Here is a 20,688-nt window from a genome sequence, read left to right as displayed (position 1 = left end):
ACAGGCCTCCTTGCCGCACCTACCACCACTAGGACCAACCTTGCTCCCAGTAAGCCCCCTCTGCTGCAGGAGGCAGGGCCTGCAGGTGCCTGAGGCCTACTTGCTCTTATGGGTTAATACTAATGGGCAGCCCAGAGTTGAGGTCCCAAAAGCTGGGCCCTGAAACCTTGGGCAAACCCATTTCCTTCTCTGAACCTTGTGGGCCAAAGTTTTACAAAAGGCTGTTTACTTTCCTTCCTAGGAGAAGGACCTGGGCACAGGTGCAGATAAGGAGCTGAAGGGGGTGGGAAGGGAAAAAACTAACCCAGGGACAAGGGTTGGGGAGAGTCCCTGAGGGGTCCTGAAGGATGATCTTTGGGGAAGCCACTGGAAGTGGGAGGAGAACACTGGCTCCCTCTCTAGCCACTCAGCCCCACCCCAACCTGGGCTTCCCTGAGGAATTTCTGTTGCATCTGAAAGTCAGGCTGGCTGGTGCTTTCGCCACCGCTGCCGCCGCGCCCCCCCCCCCCCCCATCCCTACTGGCTTTGGACCTCAATTCCCAGGGCCCAACAGCCAGGGAGCTTCCTCACCTGTTGCTGCCTGGCTCCCTCCCTCTGGGCTGGCAGCTGTTCCCAGACAGCTGGATCTGAGTGGGACACCACCCCAGGCTGAACTGCCATGACCTCCTCCTCCCCTGCCTTGATGGCCCTGCAGGCCCACCCACAGCCCTGCGTTTCAGATGTCCCTGTCCTCAAGTCCTGGAGACCCACCACAGTTGTGGGCCGCCTGGACCCTTGCAAGGAGCAACAGCTGCCATTGCTCCCACGCTCCTCAAGGGCCAAGGTTTCCTCGCCTCCTGTCAACTCAAGGGTGGGGGCAGGCACCTCACCCTACACATCCCCTTTTCTTCTTGGGCCTTGGTCTTCAGATGTAGCCTTCAGGGAGGAGAAGGCTGTGGGGGCTCCGTCCTCTGCTGACCCAGGCCTTATGGGGCAGAAGCCAGAGTTCAGATCCAGACCCAAATCTACCTGTGATCCTGCCCTGCTTATTGCTCTGCCAGACTTCCTGCTGCTGGAGGGCAAGACTCTTCACTTCCTGCTCACCTGCCAGGCTTGGCCCCCTCCCTCCACTTTGCCCCACCCCCACCTTTCTGTCTTCCACTTCTACCCACAGCCTCTCTCAGTACCTACCCACACCTCCTTACCCCATTTTTTCATGGCCCCTGCCACATGGAGACTCTAAGTTCTCACAAATATGCCAGGCATCTGCCAGCTCCCCTCAAGTCTTCCCACTTTCGACATTCTACCCACAGCATTCTTTTTCCACTTGGACAACCTCATTCCTGTCTCAGTTTCCAGCCTGGGCATGTGTCCCTGCTCTGGATCCCTGCTTAGATCACCATGTTATTATGTTAGATTTTTGTTGTTGTTGTTGTTGTTCACCCTCACCTGAGGATATTTTTCCATTGATTTTTAGATAGAATGGAGGGAGGAAGGGAGAGAGAGAGAGAGAGAGAGAGAGAGAGAGAGAGAGAGAGAGAGAGAGACATCGATATGACACATCAACAGGCTGCCTCCCACATGACCCTAACCGGGGCCAGATATGGAACCTGCAACCCAGGTACTTGCCCTTGACTGGGAGTCAAACCTGCGACCCTTTGGTCCACAGGCCAATGCTCCAACCACTGAGCCAAACCAGCCAAGGCAATGTTAGATTTTTTTTGGTATGTGCCCTTAGCGGGAACCGAACCCAGGACTCTCTGGTCCGCAGGCCAATGCTCCAACCGCTGAGCCAAACCGGCCAGGGCGTAATGTTAGATTTAAAGTTGATCCCTAGGACAGACTGAAAGATCTGTGTCTGTCTATTGCCTCCCTCCATCCTGAGAACCTCTAGCACCTGAGAAAGGTCCTGGCACTTACAAGGTACCCAATAAAACTGGAATGAATTAATATTTTATTGAAAATGAGGCCTTTGCCTTAGCTGGGTAGTTCAGTTAGTTGGAGCATTGTCCTAATGTGCCAAGGTTGTGGGTTCGATCCCCGGTCAGGGTACATGGAGGAACCAGCCCATGAATGCATAAATAAGTAGAAAAACAAGTCGATGCCTCTCTTTCTCTCTTCTCTCTAATTAATTTTTTAAAAAATAAAATGAGGCCCTGGCCGGTTTGGCTTAGCGGTTAGAGCATCGGCCTGCGGTCCGGAGAGACCCGGGTTCGGTTCCCGCTAAGGGCATGTACCTCGGTTGCAGTTGTCCCCGGCCGTGGTTGGTCGTGCGGGTGGCAGCCACTCGATGTGTCCCTTTCACGTCGATGTTTCTCTCTCTCTCTCTCTCTCTCTTCCTCTCTCTCCCTCTCACTCTATCTGTGCAAAAAAATGGAAAAATGTCCTCGGGTGAGGATTAAAAATAATAATAATAATAAATAAATAAATAAAATGAGGCCTTGGCCGGTTTGGCTCAGTGGTTAGAGTGTTGGCCCGTGGACCAGAGAGTCCCGGGTTCAGTTCCCGCTAAGGGCACGTACCTCAGTTGCAGTTTGTCCCTGGCCCCGATTGGGGTTGTGTGGGTGGCAACCAGTTGGTGTGTCCCTCTCATGTCATTGTTTCTCTCTTTCTTCCCTCCTCTCTCTTTCTTGCTCATCTGATGATAAATGCAAAATGTCCTCGGGTGAGGATAAAAATTAAAAAAAAAAATTGAAAGGAAAATGAGGCCTTCTGGAACCTTAAGTCTGTGCTAGAGACATGTAGCCTTCTTTTTTTTTTTTTTTTTTTATCCTCACCTGAGGATATTTTTCCATTTTTTGTACAGATAGAATGGGAGGGAGAGAGAGTGAGAAACATCGACGTGAAGGGACACATCGAGTGGCTGCCACCCGCACGACCAACCAGGGCCAGGGACAAACTGCAACCGAAGCACATGCCCTTAGCGGGAACCGAACCCAGGTCTCTCCAGACCGCAGGCCGACGCTCTAACCGCTGAGCCAAACTGGCCAGGGCAAGACATGTAGCCTTCTGAAGAGACCTCCTAGAGAATCCAATTGGCACTTTGGAGCCTGATCCCAGTAAGCCAACATACCTTCAGGGACTTCCAGCCACCTGCAGAATAAATTTAAGCCCCACCCTATACCACCCTGGGTAATAGGAACCTGCCCAAAACAGGTCAAAACCCACCAGTCTCATCACTTCCCCTCAACTTTCTGCAGAGTATCACCTGTGTGGTCCCCTCTTCATCCACCTACTCAAGTCCTGTCTATCGTACTCAAGAACAACCCCCACAAGCCTTCCAAGCGTCAGACTCCTCATTGTCTCTAGGAGACCTCAAGTTCCTTGATGGCAGAGATTGCCCTTGATAACAACCGCTACTATCATTGAGTTCTGTCCTGCACCCTGCTCCCCGGACACACAGAATTTCAGTGTGCCTCCCAATAACTGTCTGTGGCAGTTACTGTTATTGGCTCATGTTACAGATGAGGAAACTGCAGCCCAAGGGTTAAGTCACTTATCAGAGGTCACACAGCCAGTAGTGACTAAGCTGTAGATCTGTGTTCATCTTCATAGCTTCACTGTACCTGGCCCAGAGCAAAGAACTCCACTGATGCTTGCTGAGTGAATAAATTGCATCAACATTTCAACTACCAGGACCCATCCGCCCCTGGAGCCTGGGACACAGAGGCTTGGGACTCATGAGAGGGGCTTCTGGACTTGGGAGAAACAGGGCTATGTCTGTCTCCCTCTCCACTTGTGCACCCTGGCTTTACCTTCCTGGGGTCTTGACATTGTTGAGTTGTGGAAATAAGGAGCAGAGAGGGAGGGAAGAGGCTGCAGGCTAATCTCAGTGAAGAAGAAAAGGCAGAGGCCTCCAGATCAGCTAGCCTCTTTCAAAGAGCAGCAAAAACGCCTGGGACCAGTGGTTGGACAGAGGTATTCTCAGGTTGATCTGATTATAGGGTCTTCTGTAGTTCTGGCATTTAATCTAAGTCCACATCAGTACTTAAATGTAAACAGGTAAGGAACTGGGTAGCGAGCCAGGAAGTAGCCCAATCAAATCACAAAGCCCTTTACTGAGCACCTATTCTGTTCCCAGACATGTAAGTCCAAAAGCAGAGAAACAGAAGTCACAGCCAGGACAACTGAGAAGCATGTGTTTCAGTTCTTCAGTAGGGAAAGCTCACACAGGAAATAAGGAGGTGTGTGGGAGTCAGGCAGCTGGCCTGGGCTGAGGTCATGTGGAGGAGGGGTCACTGCAGCTAGGTCTTTGGAGAGGAGAACTGCTGTTTCCTGCTGCCTTGGTGAATTCCCAGGAGAGGTTCAGCAGTAGCGGAGCCTGCCCAGGCCTGGCCAGATAGACTAGAATGGGGCAGAGGTGACTGCCTGAGCAGGATCTTATCAGACAACCTAGGCTTTGCTGGAACTTGCTAGCTCCGAGCAGAATGGTCTGGAGTGGGGGCCAATCAGGGGGAGCTCAGAAAAGAAGGTAAGGGAACTGAGGAGATAGCCAGCTGCTGATCCTGCATTGCCCAACACTAGAGTCATCTCGTTCCAGATTCCTTTCATAATAGGATAAAATGTACCAACAGTGAGGCCCAGAGTGGGGCCTGGTGGAGCCCAGTGACTTCAGCGGCAAGAAGTGGGTCCCAGGAAAGCCAGGGAAGCACAAGCATTCCTTGGCTTCCTGTCCCCAGCAGCTGCAGGAAACTGCTCCAAGCTCCCAGCTATGCCCAGCAGCCCCCAAGGAGAAATTCTTGTTTCCTGCCACCCTCCCCACCTCCATTAGACACACAGTGTCCTGGATAAGGCAGCTGAGTATTCCGTTGCAGGCACCAGGGAGATGGTAGGTGGGACTATCAGCCAATATTTAGGAAGGCAGTGTAGGGCCTGTCTGGAAACCAAACCTGAGGAGGGGGTACCACAGATTTCATTGCCTGTGGCAGGGTCTCCAGCCTTTCTACCTCCATAATCCAAAAAAATTAATTGATACCTCCCCAGATCAACACTCCTACACACAGAACCTTGCCTATAACTTACAAGGGTCCCTGAACGTCCCACAGTGCTTCAGGCACTCCAGGCTAGAAGCCCCTGCCCTGTGGTTAAGATTGGAGAAATTCTAGTCTGAGTCTGCCCCAACTGGCTGTGAGTCTCGGCCACAGCTCCTGGCCATCTTGACTCATGGGGCCCACCCGTTCTGCCACCTCCTTGGAATTACTTCAAATTATCCTACTGGGGACAGTCTAAAAGAAAGGGCAGCTTCAAGCCTTTAACAAAGTGAACTGGCTGAATCCTTGAAAGGGTATGTTGGATGTGTTTCTCGACCTTTTGTTCCAGAGCTTACCACTACTAGCCATAATATGTAAACTGATTTGTCTTATCTCCTCCACTAGAATGAAAATTCTTTGAGGGCAGGGACTGGTTCACTGCTATATGCCCATGTGAAAAAAATATTCAGTAAATATTTGTTAAATATAAAAATTCATAAAGTTGAGCCCTGGCCGGTTTGGCTCAGCGGTTAGAGCGTCGGCCTGCGGTCCTGAGAGACCCGGGTTCGGTTCCCGCTAAGGGCGCGTACCTCGGTTGCAGTTTGTCCCCGGCCCTTGTCGGTCGTGCGGGTGGCAGCCACTCGATGTGTTCCTTTCACATCGATGTTTCTCTCTCTCTCTCTGTTCCTCTCTCTCCCTCCCACTCTACCTGAACAAAAAATGGAAAAGTGTCCTCGGGTGAGGATAAAAAAAAAAAAAAAAAAAAAAAAAAATTCATAAAGTTGAGACCAGATTCTATATACAATGTGATATCCTTCTGCCAGAGTTGAACCTCGGTATGATCACTCATCAGCTGTATGGTCTTGGGCAGGTTATTGAACCTTTTCACTCAGCTTTTCTTACCTGTGATATGAGAATGATTGCGACTGATTTCTACCTGGAAGGGAAATGGGTTGAGTGAAGAATACAATGTAAAGAGAACAGTGAGTACCTGACACATAAAAAATGCTTAACAGGTGTTAGTGGTTAATCATTATTGTTACTATTATTATCCTGCTTTTTTCATTCAACATTGTTAGTAGCTTTCCCCACCTGAATCAGAAACCTGATTGCTATTGGAGACCCACTATGCCATTGGACCAATGTGCCATTCACTCAGTATAAGTTTATCTATATTAGCAAGAGCAGCGTGTGTGTGTGTGTGTGTGTGTGTGTGTGTGTGTGTGTGAAAGAGAGAGAGAAAGCAAGGAGAAAGAGAGAGTTGGAGGAGATTGACTTTCATTAGGTTCCAGAGGCCTAGACCCAATAGAATTTAAGAAGGTCTGGGCAAAGGGCTGGCTTGAAAGAGACTCTTCCAGAATCCAGATGGTAACCATGCGAAAGGGAGCCTGGCATGGTCTCCTTGTTTTAGATTTTTTTCTTTTTCTTTTTTTTATCCTCACCCGAGGACATTTTTGCATTTATCTGCAGATAGAGCAAGAGGAAGAGAGAGAGAGAGAGAGAGAGAAACATCACCTGAGAGACACATTGAGTGGTTGCCACCCATACGACCCCAACCAGGGCCAGGGACAAACTGCAACTGAGGTACATACCCCTAGTGGGAACCGAACCCTGGAATCTCTGGTCTGCGGGCCAATGCTCTAACCGCTGAGCCAAACCAGCCAGGGCTCTTTTTTCTTTTTTTTAAATCCTCACCTGAGGATATTTTTCTCTTTATCTTCAGATAGAGTGGGAGGGAGGGAAAGAGAGGAAGAGAGAGAAACGTTGATGTGAAAGGGACAATTCGACTGGTTGCCTCCTGCACAATCCTGACTAGGGCTGGGGGGAACCACAGTGGAGGTACATGCCCTTGACCGGAATTGAACCCAAGACTCATTGGTCTACAGGCCGATGCTCTAACCACTGAACAACACCAGCCAGGGCTAGATTTTTTAAAATTGATTTTAGTGACTGGCTGGTGTGGCTCAGTGGGTGAGCGTCAACCCATGCACCAAGAGGTCGCCCGTTTGATTCCCGTTCAGGGCCCATGCCCAGGTTGTGGGCCTGATCACCAGTTGGGGGCATGCAGGAGGCGGCCAGTTGATGTTCTCTCTCATCAATGGTTTTATCTCTTTCCCTCTCCCTTCTCTCTCTTAAAAAAAAAAAAATAATAATAATAATAATAATAATCAGCGCTGGCCGGTTAGGCTCAGCAGTTAGAGCACCAGCCAGCGGACCAGAGAGTCACAGGTTTGGTTCCCACTAAGGGCATGTACCTCAGTTGCAGTTTGTCCCCGGCCGGGTTGGGCTGTGTGAGTGGCAACCACTCGATGTGTCTCTCTCACGGTCGATGTTTTTCTCTCTCTCTCTGTTCTTCCTTTCCTCCCTCCTATTCTAGCTGGAAAAAAAAAATCAATAAAAAAAAATGATTTTAGCCCTGGCCAGTTTTGCTCAATGGTTAGAGCTTCAGCCTGCGGTCCACAGAGACCCGGGTTCGATTCCCGCTAAGGGCATGTACCTCCACTGCGGTTCGCCCCAGCCCTAGTCAGGATTGTGCAGGAGGTAACCAGTCGAATTGTCCCTCTCACACCAACGTTTCTCTCTCTTCCTCTCCTTCCCGTTCTATCTGAATAAAAAATGGAAAAATGTCCTCAGGTGAGGATTAAAAAAAAAAGATTTTAGAGGGAAGAAGGGAGAGAGAGAAACATCAATGTGATAGAGACATCAACCAGTTACCTCCTGTACATGCCCCAACCAGGGATTGACCCTGCAACCTAGGTATGTGCCCTGACCAGGAATCTAACCCTCGACCTTCTAGTGCCTGGGATGACAATCCAACCAACTGAGCCACACTGGCCAGGACTTGTTTTTTATTATTGATGAGATTTTTTTTTTTTTATCCTCACCCGAGAACATTTTTCCATTTTTTTGTTCAGACAGAGTGGAAGGGAGAGAGAGGAAGAGAGAGAGAAACATCGACGTGAAAGGTACACATCCAGTGACTGCCACCCACACGACCCAATCAGGGCCGCGGACAAACTGCAACTGATGTCCCTGCCCTTAGCGGGAATCAAACCTGGGTCTCTCTGGACCACAGGCTGACTCTAACCGCTGAGCCAAACCGGCCAGGGCTTGATGGGATTTTTTATACAGTCATTGCCTTGGTACTACCAGGAGATAAGGTCTGGGAAAGACCTTTGGCAAGTTGAAGGTCCAAGAGTCAGATAAGGAATATTATTCCAGGCATCCAGAGCCCATCTTCCTCCTTGCCAGTCCCACCAGTCTTTGAGTCCTGGAGCCTATTCTTATGAGTGGGTAACTCTCTGCTTCCCAGCAGGTGGCGCTACTGTCCTGACGATGCTGAAGGTTGCCAGCTAGGAAACTTGTTCTCAAAGAGCTGGAACCTGAACCAGTCCCTGGCAGGGATAGGATAGTGCAGTAAGTGCAAAGCTCTTTTGTTCATTCACGAATTCAACAAACACTAAACACCTACTATCTGCCAGGAACTGTTCCAGGTGCTGGGGATTTAGCCACAATAAGACAGACCAAATCCTGCTTTTACAGGATTTATATTTTAAAGTCATGCTGTCAAATATGGTAGCCACTAGGCGCACATGACTATTGAGCACTTGAAATGTAGTTATTCTGAATTGAGAAGTGCCGTAAGAATAAAATACACTACTGATGTTAAAGATTTGGTTAAAAATAATTTAAAATATCTAATTAATTTTATGTTGAAATGATCATATTTGGGGTTAAATAAAATATCTTATTAAAAAGAATTAAACCTTTTACCCTTTGAGATGACATGGAGGGAACTGGAAAGTATTATGCTAAGCTAAATAAGCCAGTCAGAGAAAGACAAGTACCATATGATCTCATTTATTTATGGAATATAATGAACAAAATAAGCTGACGATCAAAATAGATCCAGAGACATGGAAGTAGGGAACAGATTGACAAACCTCAGAGGGAAGTGGGGGGTGGGGTGGGAAGAGATAAACCGAAGAACTTATATGAATATGTGCACAACCAATGGACCCAGATAATAGTGTGTGGAAGACAGGAAGGGGGTGGGAGCAGGGAGGAGGGAGTCAATGGGGAAAAAAATGGGGCATCTGTAATACTTTCAACAATAAAGATTTTTAAAAAAGAATTAAGCCCTGGCTGGTTTGGCTCAGCGGTTAGAGCGTCGGCCTGCGGTCCAGAGAGACCCGGGTTCGGTTCCCGCTAAGGGCACGTACCTTGGTTGCAGATTGTCCCCAGCCCTGGTTGGGTTGTGTGGGTGGCAACCACTCAATGTGTCTCTCTCACATTGATGTTTCTCTCTCTCCCTCCCTCCCACTCTATCTGAACAAAAAATGGAAAAATGTCCTCGGGTGAGGATAAAAAAAAAAAATATATATATATATATATGAAAGGAAAAATCAATTAAAGCATTGTTAAAAGAAAGAAAGAAAGAATTAAACCTATTTATTTGTCTTTTATTTTTTTAACATGACCACTAAGAATTTAAAAATTTCATGTGGGACTCACATTTGTTGCTTGCATTATATTTCTACTGGACAGGATTGTAGAGGGTGAATCAGACAACATATAAATGTGCAATGTGATGTCAGGTGGGGAGATACTGGGGCTGAGAAGTGACGGGTGGAAATAAACCTGTGAGCATGGGGACAACATGGAGGCCAGTATGGCCAGAGCAGGGGAATAAGGCATGTAGGAGATGAATTAGGAAAGGACAGTCAGAGGTGCAGTTAAAAAGATTGTTGCATAAAAATAAAAAAATAAAAAGCCCAGCCAATGTGGCTCAGTGGTTGAGCATTGACCCATGGACCAAGAGGTCACTGGTTCGATTTCTGGTCAGGGCACATGCCCAGGTTGTGGGCTCGATCCCCAATAGGCCAGGCTCTCCTGTTGTTTCTTCTATGCCCTTCTTTGTTTTACTGTCCTAAGTGTGTTTTTGCTGCAGCCAACAAGTTCTTGCTTGCTTTGCTGCACTTTATCTCTTTTTTTTCCACTTTATCTTTTGATTGAAATTTTTCCTTTAAGACAAGAACTGCCCTGGCCGGTTTGGCTCGGCGGTTAGAGCCTGCGGTCCAGAGAGACCCGGGTATGGTTCCCGCTAAGGGCATGTACCCCGGTTGCAGTTTGTCCCTGGCCCTGGTTGGGTCGTGCGGGTGGCAGCCACTAGATGTGTCTCTTTCACGTCCATGTTTCTCTCTCTCCCTCCCACTCTATCTGAACAAAAAATGGAAAAAATGTCCTCAGGTGAGGATAAAAAAGAAGACAAGAACCGAGGTCTTGCTGGTAACATATTTACCACAGTTAGTTTATCTGTTTATCTATTGCACATTTGGATTCCTTCCCATTTTTGGCTATTATGAACAAAGTCCTTGGGTGGACATATGCTTCCATTATTTTTTGGGCAAATACTTAGAAGTGCAATGGCTGGACCATCTTGTAGGTGTAAATTTATAAATATGCAGATATAAATTTTTAAAGAAACGCCAAACTATTTTTCAAAGTGGCCAAAAATTATCAATAAATGAGGATTCCAGACACTCTACATCCTTGCCAATGTTTAAAGTGAGCCTGTTTTTTGTTGTTGTTGTTGTTTTTTAAGTGGCTGTGGGGGAGTTCTGATTTGTCTTTTCCTGATAATCACGCGAAGCATCTCCTCAAAGGCTTATTGGCTATTTATCTTTTGTAAATTTTCTGTTCAAATTCTTTGCCCATTAAAAAAAGAGGAGGGGTAACATATATTTCTTTTTGCAATTAATGTCAGCTAGGCACTTATGATCATTCGTGCTCATGGCTTTACAATTTAACTGACGGCGCCCCCTGCACTGAAGCCGTAACTAAGAGGCGTGGGGCACCGGGAGGGCTCAGAACGGCTTAGCTACAGAACCGTTGGGCCGTTATTTGTTTTGTTTTAGAGTGGGAGAGAAAGAGACAAACAGACACAGAGATAAAAACATTGATGTGAGAGAGACACATCGATTGGTCGCCTCCCGCACGACCCGTCCAGGGCCAGAGACGGAACCGCACCGGAGGTACATGCCCTCGACTGGGATCGAAGACGCCACTCTTTGGTCCGCGGGTCAACGATCTAACCGGGGGGCCAAACCGGCAGGGCCGCTGGGCCATTTTCTACGCAGGGTCCCGGGTGATTCCCGAGGGCTGGAGCAGTGCTTGGCCGACGGAGCACTTCCGCAGGCACTTCCGACTCCCGGCCCGCCCTGAGCAGCGGTGATTGGCGGGCTGGCCGAGCGCGAGTCCTCTCGGGAGTCGTAGTTCTTGGGGCTGGGCTGGGGACGCCGGGAAGCACCAGCGGTCCGAGGCTAGGATCGGCGGTTGTGCTTGCTCTCCACCGCTGGCATCATGTCCCGCGTGTCGGTGCCCTGCCATGTGAAAGGCACCGTGGCGCTGCAAATGGGCGATGTGCGGACCTCCCAAGGCCGGCCTGGCGTGCTGGTCATCGATGTTACCTTCCCCAGCATCGCACCCTTCGAGGTGAGCAAGCCCTGTAGGCGCGACCCGGGCTCCTGGGCGGGGCTGACCTGGGAACCCAGGCATGACTCAGGCATTGAATATTTTACACAAAGCCGAGGTGCTGGCCGCGCCCTTGAGAATCAGTTAACCATTTATTTATTCCTTTAGTTAGCACATATTTACTAGAAGGTTCTGTTGTTGGCATCACCTCTCCTCCATGTACAGGACAGCGCTGGCAGGAAAGTGCCAAGATAGTAGGCTAGGTGTTGAACCAAATATAGGTGAGGTCATTTTGTCCTGGGGATCATTAGACAGTGAGTTACCCCAAAACCTGCCTGCTGCCCATTCCTATAGTCTCTGCTGGAGGTCAGGTTCAACCATCCTTCATCAGAATCTTCCCAATGGCTCCAGTGGTTCAGTCTCCAGTTGCACTTCCACATCAGTTGGCAGAGTGACTGGACACTGCAGGACTTAAAATAGAAGATCAAGTCTGTTTTCTGATGGCCTGGCATTCAGGGCCACTTTGTGTCTATGCCTTGCCTACCTCTCAACCCCATGCACTCTGTCCAATAGAGTGCGGTTCTCCTGGAAGCTGTTCCTTAAGTATGAGCTGGGAAATCCTGATTCAGTAGGTCTGGGGTGGAGCTGGTACACCTATATACATATTTTTTTTAACTTTCTTGGGTGATTCTGATGAATGTCCAGTGATCAGAACTGCTATAACCAGACTATGCTCTTTTTTACATTTTCTACCTTTCTTGGTTCACTTAGTGAATTCTTCCTCCTTCAGACCTCATCTGTACATTTTCTGCCTCCTCCAGAGTTAGGGCTCTGAACTCTGGCAGCATCTTGGGCATGTGGCAAGATCTGCAATTGTTGTTTATATGACCTGTTTATTTAGACTATGAGCTCCTTTAGAAAAGTGAAATTGTCTTTGAGCCCCAAAGGATGCTTATTAAATTGGTAGAAGAGGACATTCCTAAGGGGAGGAGGACATGGTGCCTTTGAGCCTCTCAGGCCCTGGGTCTGGTTTGTCATGGTGGTTTGTATGTGCTCTAGTTGCAGGAGATTACATTTAAGAATTACTATACAGCCTTTCTGAGTATCCGTGTTCGCCAGCACACCTCAATGCACACACAAGCCAAGTGGGTGACCTGTCTGCGGGACTACTGCCTGATGCCTGACCCACACAGTGAGGAGGGAGCCCAGGCGTATGTATCGCTGTTCAAGCACCAGGTCAGCTGGGACTGAGCACGGCCAGGGCAGCCCAGATGAGGGCTCACAGGGGGCCTGAGAATTGGGCCAGGATATCAGGAGGGATGAGGGGGGCAAGGCTATCCTGGGCTGTGGCTTTTTTGGAAATGCCTTGGAGGGACTACTGTTCTTTCCTTCCCAAAGGCCTGGGGAGGCAGCAGCTTGGCTCATTGCTCATTGGGAGGCTCCTGGGCAGTGAGCTGGGGCCTCGCTGGGTCCTTGAATGTGTATGTCAGATGCTGTGTGACATGGCTAGAGTACTGGAGCTGCGCCTGATTCTGCGACAGCCATCGCCACTGTGGCTGTCTTTCACAGTAGAGGAGCTGCAGATCTACCAGCAGGGACCAAAGGTAAGTGACTAGCTCAGAGCTGTTGGCCAGCCCTTTCCCCAGGAAGCTCCTAGCTATGGCTGGCAGAGCAGGGGGTGGGAGTAGGTGTGGATAGGTAAAGATGACACTCAGGAGAAGGCCTTCATGGAAGTTGACGAGGTGGGAATGTTGGAAGCTCATTATGAGAGGTAAGGCTATGTCTCCATATCCCCTGACCTTTGGGGCCATCCATCTCTTTCAGAGCTGGAGCCTTCAGGTGCTGGGAGGTACTTCTATTCTCTGTGTTTCTGGGCCTCCTTCTGCATAGCAGAAGAGCTTTGGTCGTCTGATTGCCCTTTGGGCCTATGTGGACCCCTGAATAGGGTTTCACAGTATTCAAGGTCCCAGGGTCCTTCTCTCTGCTCCCAGGACCTTGGAAACAGGTCTCAGGACTCTCCCCCTCTTCCTCCCTCAGGGCAATATGTCTTTGCTTTGCAGAGTCCCTCCATGACCTTTCCTAAGTGGCTCTCCCACCCAGTGCCTTGTGAGCAGCCTGCTCCCCTCCTTGAGGTAAGCTCTCACCCTGGGTAAGAACCATGTGTGAATAGCTCTCATGTCCAGGTGGGCCCCTATCTACAGGAATCTGGGCTGAACCTAGGGCCCTTGGTTCATTCTGTGCTATCTTCCTCCTGGGTGTTCCATGGGAGTTGAGGTATCTCTGTGTGGGGCTGGGCCACCTACTGCACATCAGGCCCCAACCTCATATTTCACGTCATCTGGGAATGTTACTGGTCTCAGCTGGAGGGCCCCATAGCCCAACTTGGCCTCTCTCAAGCTCTAAGGGCACTATTGGGGAGAGACTCATGGCCACTGACCCCTCCTTCTGGAGCAGGGTCTCCCAGACCCCAGCAGGGTATCTTCTGAGGTGCAGCAGATGTGGGCGCTGACGGAGATGATCCGGGCCAGTCACACCTCCACAAGGATCGGCCGCTTTGATGTGAGTGATCGCTTCCCTCTGCTTGGCTCCCATTGCTCTGAATGGGTCAGATCTGATGGTCTTTTGTGTTGCAGGTGGATGGCTGTTATGACCTGAACTTGCTCTCCTACACTTGAGCCCTGGCTCTTAACCAAGACATTGACCTTCTGTGCCCACCCAGGCCTGGTTTGGGCCATCAGAGCCCGAAGTGCTTTCCCTGTGCATTCCGATTGTTGCCTGCATGCCCACTGTGTCTGGGCCACATTCACAGAGTCAAGATTCTTCGGGGCTCACTGTGCTGCTTCAGCACGAGCACCTGGTGTGGGGTGGGGTACACTGTGCTCACCTGATTGCAACCCCAAACTTTTTCCTACCCTAAAAACACCCCAGTTCGACTTACTAAGAATCCCTGCGTGCCCTGTGCCCCTCCTGCCTACATACATACACCTGTCTTCTGCCTGCTCCCTCACCTGAGTGCAGTGTATTGGGGTGACCTACTAGAACCTGCTCTATCTAGCCTTGGAAGGCGGCTGCAACCATGGCATTCTTTTTTTTTTTTTTTTTTTAAGAGAATGTTTTAGTTTTTTTGAGTCAAACTGACCGCACGCCAGGAAGCAAGATCTCAAATGCTCTACCCGGGCACTCTTAGTTTGGAAGCTTGAGAGAAACAGGAGCCCCATTTCTTCCTTCTGCGCCCCCTAGTGGTCTTTCCCTGTGTGTCATGCCCACAAAAGGAAATTTCCTGTCTCAATTCCTGCTGCCTGCCTAGGGAGTAAAGCTGGTGATGTGGGCTATAGGAGTCCCTTGGTTTGAGTTGGCACTTGGATGTGTGTGTCCCCTACCTAGCCTAGGCAGGAGACTGGCAAGGCCAGGACCTGAGAATGAGTCCTAGGACCTGTCTGCCATCAAACACAGCCCAAAGTACATCCTTGTCCCTTCTCCCAGCTGCCTCCTTCCAAAAGTCATGCTCAATGTGATGAGGGATCATGGTGGGAGGTGGGCCTAAGTGAGGGTTCTCGTTGAGGCTAAGGCCCTCTACAATCCCAGGACAGCCACTGAATAAGGCAGGCTGCTCTTCCTAATGAGAAAACTCCTGCTTCTCTCATTTCCCCCCCGGCTTTGCCTCTGGCAGCTCTATGAGGCAATACTGCAAGTGTTGGACCTGGAAAATTAGATATTTGTATGGCTCAACAACTTTCTGGGGGAAGATCAGCCACCTTTTGGTGGCCACCTCTTTCACCTGTCAGAGTTCTTGCAGATGGTACCTTTCCCTGCAGGGTCATTTACCTAGCTCCATTCAGCTTTTGCTAAGAGGGTAATGACCGAAGTTCTTTGCTCAGGGAGTATTGGCCCTGTGTGTGTGTGTGTGTGTGGTGATCCCTGTGGTGGCAGAACTGTGCTTCATTCACAGCTGTGTTCCCAGCACCTAGCACAGGGCCTAGTGTGCAGCAAGATGAATAAATAGTTGTGGAATGCATGACTGCTGGCTGCCTGTGTCTGCCCAGTTGGAGATCTGGAGACCCTCACATGTGACCAGGCTCCTGCGGTGCTCAGCCTGCCAGGCCGGCAGCCTCTGGCTCCCCTTCCTGTGTCCTCTCCATTTTTCCCCCTCTCATTTGACCTTACTCTCCTGATGATCTGATTTTGCGATTCAAGCCTCTCAGCCCTTTGCCTGAACTTTGACTCTTGGAGGCAGGGCAGTGAGCAGGGGGAGGTCTAGCCCCTGGCTCTGATTCTAAGCAGCATAACTGGCTAGGACCTTCCCACCTGCAAGTGGAAGCGCCTGGGGCTGTTTTCCTGCTGCAGGAACTCACTGCACTCTGTGAGCTAAAGCCCCGCCTGCCTGCCCTCGGGGCTGCCCGCCCCTCTTCTGATCCCCTTTGTGGGAGAGAGACTTGTCCGACCAGGGCCCAGACTACATCTCCCAGCGTGCCTGACAGAGTGGTGGCCTCTGTGCGTCGGCTGTACCGGTCGGAGGCCACAATGCAGCGGGCAGTGAGCGTGGTAGCCCGTCTGGGCTTGCGTGGGCAGGTGCTCCCCTCGGTCCTGGGCCGTCCGCTCAGTGGTGCACAGGTGGGCTAGAGGGTGCTGGGGCATGGTGCTAATCTTGGAGGGTGGGGGATGGAGGGGGTTGGGGACTGGGGCCCTGGAGGTTCTGAGTCCGGCCGCCCGCAGGACGTGCTCCGCAGGACACCACTCTATGACTTCCACCTGGCCCATGGCGGGAAGATGGTAGCCTTCGCAGGCTGGAGTCTGCCTGTGCAGTACCGAGACAGCCACGTTGACTCACACCTACACACACGCCAGCACTGCTCGCTCTTTGATGTGTCCCACATGCTACAGGTGAGCCGGGGAGCATTCCTGCCTCCAGGGCTTCCTCCCTGTCCACAGTGGTACCACTCTCAGCTTTTGTTTACTGGGAGCTGGATTCCAAGGGCCGCCCTCTCAGAAGAGTTGGAGGTGTCACAGACTATGGCCCGCAGGAAAGGAACTTCCAGGGTCTCCTGATCAGCTCCTCTAATCTCTCCAGTCTACTCTCATTTAGTGGTATACCTTAATGTCCTGGGTTTTCCAGGGCTGGCACCCATTTTTATCCACTGTCCTGAGTATTGGTTTGGAAAGGGGGTATTTCAGGAAGGTGCTGGGTCCCTTCAAATTCCCTAACCTTCTCCCCATGGCACCCCCTCCTATATTGGCAGATGTGGGGGTATCAGAAGGTGGGGACTACAGAACCAAAAGCTGGTGACTTCAGCTGGGTTGGACAGTGCTATGGATGGCAGGGAGGACACTTCCTTGACCAGTGGGCTTCCAGATTGGAGCTATTGCAGTGTCCTGAGGCTTTTGATCTTTTTCTCAGACCAAGATATATGGTTGTGACCGGGTGAAGCTGATGGAGAGTCTAGTGGTTGGAGATATTGCAGAGCTAAGGCCAAACCAGGTGGGCCCCTCTTATTTCTGCTCAATGGTTGTTAGTCATGAGCCAACAAATGAGTCTCTACTTTGGCTTGGGGCCACACTGATGGATCAGACACAGCTTTGTAGTCTTGGAACATAGAATCCCTGAGTCATGTCCAGACACCCAACCATCTGCAGGGATGGGCCATCCTCACCACATCAGGCTGGGAGGCCAGAAACTCAGGTTCATGTCCTGTTCTGTGACCTTCCATGCTGCCCAACCCCTCGCAATTCAAAGTGTGGTCCCTAAACCAGCAGCCTCATCATCACCTAGGAGCTTGTTAGGAATATACTCTCAGGCCCTCTTCCAGACCTTCTGAATCAGAACCTGCGTTTGAACAAATCCCCAGGTGATTCACATGCCCTCTCAGCCTTAGGCTCTTCCTCCATCTAGTGGGGCAGCCGTGGCCGCCCTCACAGTATTTTGGAGCATTGCTGCTGTGGAGCTCTTAGGATCAAGATGGACTTTGAAGCTTTCTATCCTGGGGTTTGGAGCATGGACTGAGTTGTCCCAGGTTTGGGTGGGATAAAGCAGCAAGTCCTAGGTATCATGGATTAAGTACGAGATGGGGCTCTCAGGTCTGAGTGGGGAGGGGTGCAGTGGCCCTACCAATTCAGAAAGGTCCCCCAAGGCGGGGATGGGATGAAAATGTTCTCAGTGCATGAGGATCAAATACCCTGAGCTTGGGCAGGGGTCTGGGGTGACCCAGCCTTGCTCCTTGCACTCCCAGCCCTATGCATGAGGGTTCTTGGGTTTGGGTGTGTCTGACTCACATTTGACATTGACCTTCTGGACATGGATGCAAAATTGCTCCATTTTGGTGCTAGGGGACACTGTCGCTGTTTACCAATGAAGTTGGGGGCATCTTAGATGACTTGATTGTGACCAACACCTCTGAGGGGCACCTGTATGTGGTGTCCAATGCTGGCTGCTGGGACAAGGACTTGGCTCTCATGCAGGTACAGCCCCCCTCTGTATTCTAGGTACCCTATCTTCCTTACTCACAGAGCAGCATCCTTGCTGTTTAGGGCAAACCTGGCAGGGACAAGGGGCTCAGACAACAGCTCTTTTAGTGAATGAACAGCATGCCAGAGTAGGCCCTCCCTGGAGCATGCCAGGTTTCACTAGGGGAGGTGAGGAGGTGGAGAGGTGAAGCTGACTCTGGCCCCTAGGTGAGCATCCTCTGGTGAGGGTGGAGGGCTGGAGCCTGGTGTTAGAGCTGGCAGACCTGGGCTTGGGTCATCCCTACCACTTACACGACCTTGTAAGATGAGAACCAGCCTATTCTGCTGAGTTTTGTAGCACCTGGAAATGGTCCTAGAAGCCGATGTGGTGTTTCTGTCTTCCCATTTAGGACAAGGTCAGGGAGCTTCAGAACATGGGCAGTGATGTAGGCCTGGAGGTGGTGGATAATGCCCTGCTAGCCCTGCAAGGTGAGCTGCTAGGATGGGGTTGGGGTTGGAGCTGACCTTTGCCTTCCTGGCTTCTTTAACTACTTAGCAGAGGCCGTAGCAGGAAGAAGGTGTGGATGGTGTGAGATTTGTTTGCCATATTCTAAGCTGGGCTTCTAAGCTGCCATATTGCTCCACTGGCCCCAAGGCTCCATGGGCTATGGGGCAAGAGCATCTTCTTCCACATGCAGTGGAGCACTTGCTCAGGGCTTCTTCTGGTCCCTGAGTAAGGGCTGCAGTCCGGCTTTGAGGGGTGCTGGGCCTGGACACTTGGTCACTGGCTCCCTGGGCCCAGGTCCCACTGCGGCCCAGGTGCTACAGCTCGGCGTGGCAGATGACCTGAAGAAGCTGCCCTTCATGACCAGTGCTGTGATGGAGGTGTTTGGCGTGCCCAGCTGCCGCGTGACCCGCTGTGGCTACACAGGAGAGGATGGTGTCGAGGTGTGTCAAGGACTGGGGCAAGGCAGTAGTGCAGGGCAAGGACTCGGGTCAGCAGCCCACCTACTCCCTGTCCCATGCAGATCTCAGTGCCAGTAGCGGGGGCAGTCCACCTGGCAACAGCTCTGCTGGAAAACCCAGAGGTGAAGCTGGCAGGGCTGGCGGCCCGAGACAGCCTGCGTCTGGAGGCAGGCCTCTGCCTGTATGGGAATGACATCGATGAACACACCACACCTGTGGAAGGCAGCCTCAGTTGGACTTTGGGTGAGTTAGGCTCGAACTTGCGGATGGGATCCCGAAGGCTAGAGTGGCCCTTAATGAGACCAGCCAGCCAGTGACTCAGCCTCCCTGAGTCTCCATTACCTGAAGGTGCCACTGTGGCTTTACCCATTAGATGGTGAGGACCCTCAGCAGGCTGAGGGGCAGCACAGCCTCTAAGACCAGGGGGCAAGTAGATGGGTGGCTGACTGACTACATGGCAGGGGAGGAATAGGGCCTATGGAAGTCTAGGCGAAGGGGCCTTGATGCTGACGGATGTCACTTGAGGCCCTCGTGGCTAGGACCTCCTGTGGCCAGGGGTGCTTTGGACTGTGGCTTAAGTCTGGTATGTCACGCTCCAGGGAAGCGCCGCAGAGCTGCCATGGACTTTCCTGGAGCAGCAGTCATCGCTCCCCAGCTGCAGGGCAAGGTGCAGCGGAGGCGTGTGGGCTTAATGTGTGAGGGGGCTCCTATGCGGGCACACAGCCCCATCCTGAGTATGGAGGGCACTGTGATTGGTAGGTGGATCAGGGAGGTTGGAGAGCTCTTGTCCCTTCCCCAGGAGAGTGGGGGCACTCGCTTGTCAGGGTGGTGCTGACACATGGTCTTTGCCCGGACAGGTACTGTGACCAGTGGCTGTCCCTCGCCCTGCCTGAAGAAGAATGTGGCAATGGGCTATGTGCCCTCTGAGTATAGTCAGCCAGGTACCCCGCTACTGGTAGAAGTTCGGCGGAAGCAGCAGATGGCTGTGGTCAGCAAGATGCCCTTTGTGCCCACAAACTATTATACCCTCAAGTGAGGATAGCTTGGGGCTGGGCCCTCCGCTGGAGGGCATTCTGCAAGGGGTTTTTCAGGAAGCTGAGGCAGAACACATTGGGGGTAGGCGGCTAGGGTGCAGGCTGGTTCTGGCTGTCCGGTTGAGAGTGGGGACACACTACCTATACCCCCTCATCCTGTGCCACTTCAATTTCAAGACCAATTTCTCAGTGACAGACCAGCTAGCTCACCCAATGTCTTATTTCAGCCCATGCTCCCACAGGCCCCTCTTGCCTGCCGGAGGCTGAGAATCATCAGTCCTGGCATTTCCACTCTGCCAGGTGCGGGCTGTGCCTCGAAGGCGCACCTTTAGGAGGATAAAGCCTGCCAGACCTACCTCACCACGGTTTCTCACTACCGTGGGCAGTGCCAGCCGCCTCCTCCAGTTTACTTTCCATGAATGCAAACTTCTGCCTCTCCCTGGGCAGGAATGATTCCTGACTCTCAGAGCCTTGGCCCAGTAGGGCTGCTGTGTCTGTGTAAACTTGGGTATGGTTGAGGGGGCATGGATTTAATCTTCCACATTCCCAAGTTGGTCCAGCCTGCTGCCCAATAGCAAACCGTACCACGCTCACCACCTGTTTTGAGGCCCAAGGCTGTTGTAGGGCAGGCTGGGCCTCCTGGAGTTGCCTTACCCAGGGTTGACCTTCACCCCTGGGCCCATTACTGGCCTCTACTGACTCCTGAAAAAACATTAAACGAGTTTTCTTCCTTCTTGCTTGCCAGAGTCTAACTTCATTGTCCTTTGCCCACAGGGTTCCTAGGGTGCCAGCCCAATGCTTGCCTTCCTGGCCTCTCACACAGGTTT

At 51.2% G+C, this 20,688-nt stretch overlaps 2 protein-coding genes across 3 annotated transcripts; both read left to right on the top strand.

Annotated features, from left to right (window-relative positions):
* The first annotated feature begins 11,232 nt into the window (after window positions 1–11,232).
* NICN1 (nicolin 1) lies at window positions 11,233–14,500 on the top strand. Its single transcript, XM_036266239.1, has 6 exons — window positions 11,233–11,444; window positions 12,483–12,659; window positions 12,914–13,027; window positions 13,484–13,555; window positions 13,878–13,982; window positions 14,057–14,500. Exons 1-6 carry the CDS (start codon window positions 11,313–11,315, stop codon window positions 14,096–14,098), a joined length of 642 nt encoding a protein of 213 aa, XP_036122132.1. The 5' UTR covers window positions 11,233–11,312; the 3' UTR covers window positions 14,099–14,500.
* A 51-nt stretch (window positions 14,501–14,551) lies between these two features.
* On the top strand, window positions 14,552–20,558 carry AMT (aminomethyltransferase). Of its 2 annotated transcripts, XM_036266236.1 has the most exons (9): window positions 14,552–16,034; window positions 16,137–16,304; window positions 16,819–16,899; window positions 17,745–17,876; window positions 18,272–18,350; window positions 18,664–18,809; window positions 18,890–19,070; window positions 19,427–19,582; window positions 19,685–20,558. In XM_036266236.1, the coding sequence occupies exons 1-9, from the start codon at window positions 15,945–15,947 to the stop codon at window positions 19,861–19,863; spliced, it is 1,212 nt and encodes a 403-aa protein (XP_036122129.1). In that variant the 5' UTR covers window positions 14,552–15,944; the 3' UTR covers window positions 19,864–20,558. The 2 variants fall into 2 exon arrangements, with proteins under 2 accessions (XP_036122129.1, XP_036122130.1); XM_036266237.1 differs by lacking the exon at window positions 19,427–19,582.
* The last annotated feature ends 130 nt before the right edge of the window (window positions 20,559–20,688 follow it).

This window comes from Molossus molossus, unplaced genomic scaffold (genome assembly GCF_014108415.1).
Source record: "Molossus molossus isolate mMolMol1 unplaced genomic scaffold, mMolMol1.p scaffold_m16_p_18, whole genome shotgun sequence".
NCBI classification, from domain to species: Eukaryota; Metazoa; Chordata; class Mammalia; order Chiroptera; family Molossidae; genus Molossus; species Molossus molossus.
The sequence above is the reverse complement of the archived record's forward strand: the minus strand, read 5'-3'. Positions and strand labels throughout refer to the sequence as shown.

Excerpts from the sequence above, each read along its gene's own strand:
- AMT (XM_036266236.1), top strand. The coding sequence starts at position 15,945 with ATGCAGCGGGCAGTGAGCGTGGTAGCCCGTCTGGGCTTGCGTGGGCAG. Across the intron at positions 16,035-16,136 it reads GTCCGCTCAGTGGTGCACAG|GACGTGCTCCGCAGGACACC; the intron begins GTGGGCTAGAGG and ends GGCCGCCCGCAG. Across the intron at positions 18,810-18,889 it reads CAGGAGAGGATGGTGTCGAG|ATCTCAGTGCCAGTAGCGGG; the intron begins GTGTGTCAAGGA and ends TGTCCCATGCAG.
- NICN1 (XM_036266239.1), top strand. The coding sequence starts at position 11,313 with ATGTCCCGCGTGTCGGTGCCCTGCCATGTGAAAGGCACCGTGGCGCTG. Across the intron at positions 13,028-13,483 it reads TCTACCAGCAGGGACCAAAG|AGTCCCTCCATGACCTTTCC; the intron begins GTAAGTGACTAG and ends TTTGCTTTGCAG. Across the intron at positions 13,556-13,877 it reads AGCCTGCTCCCCTCCTTGAG|GGTCTCCCAGACCCCAGCAG; the intron begins GTAAGCTCTCAC and ends CTTCTGGAGCAG.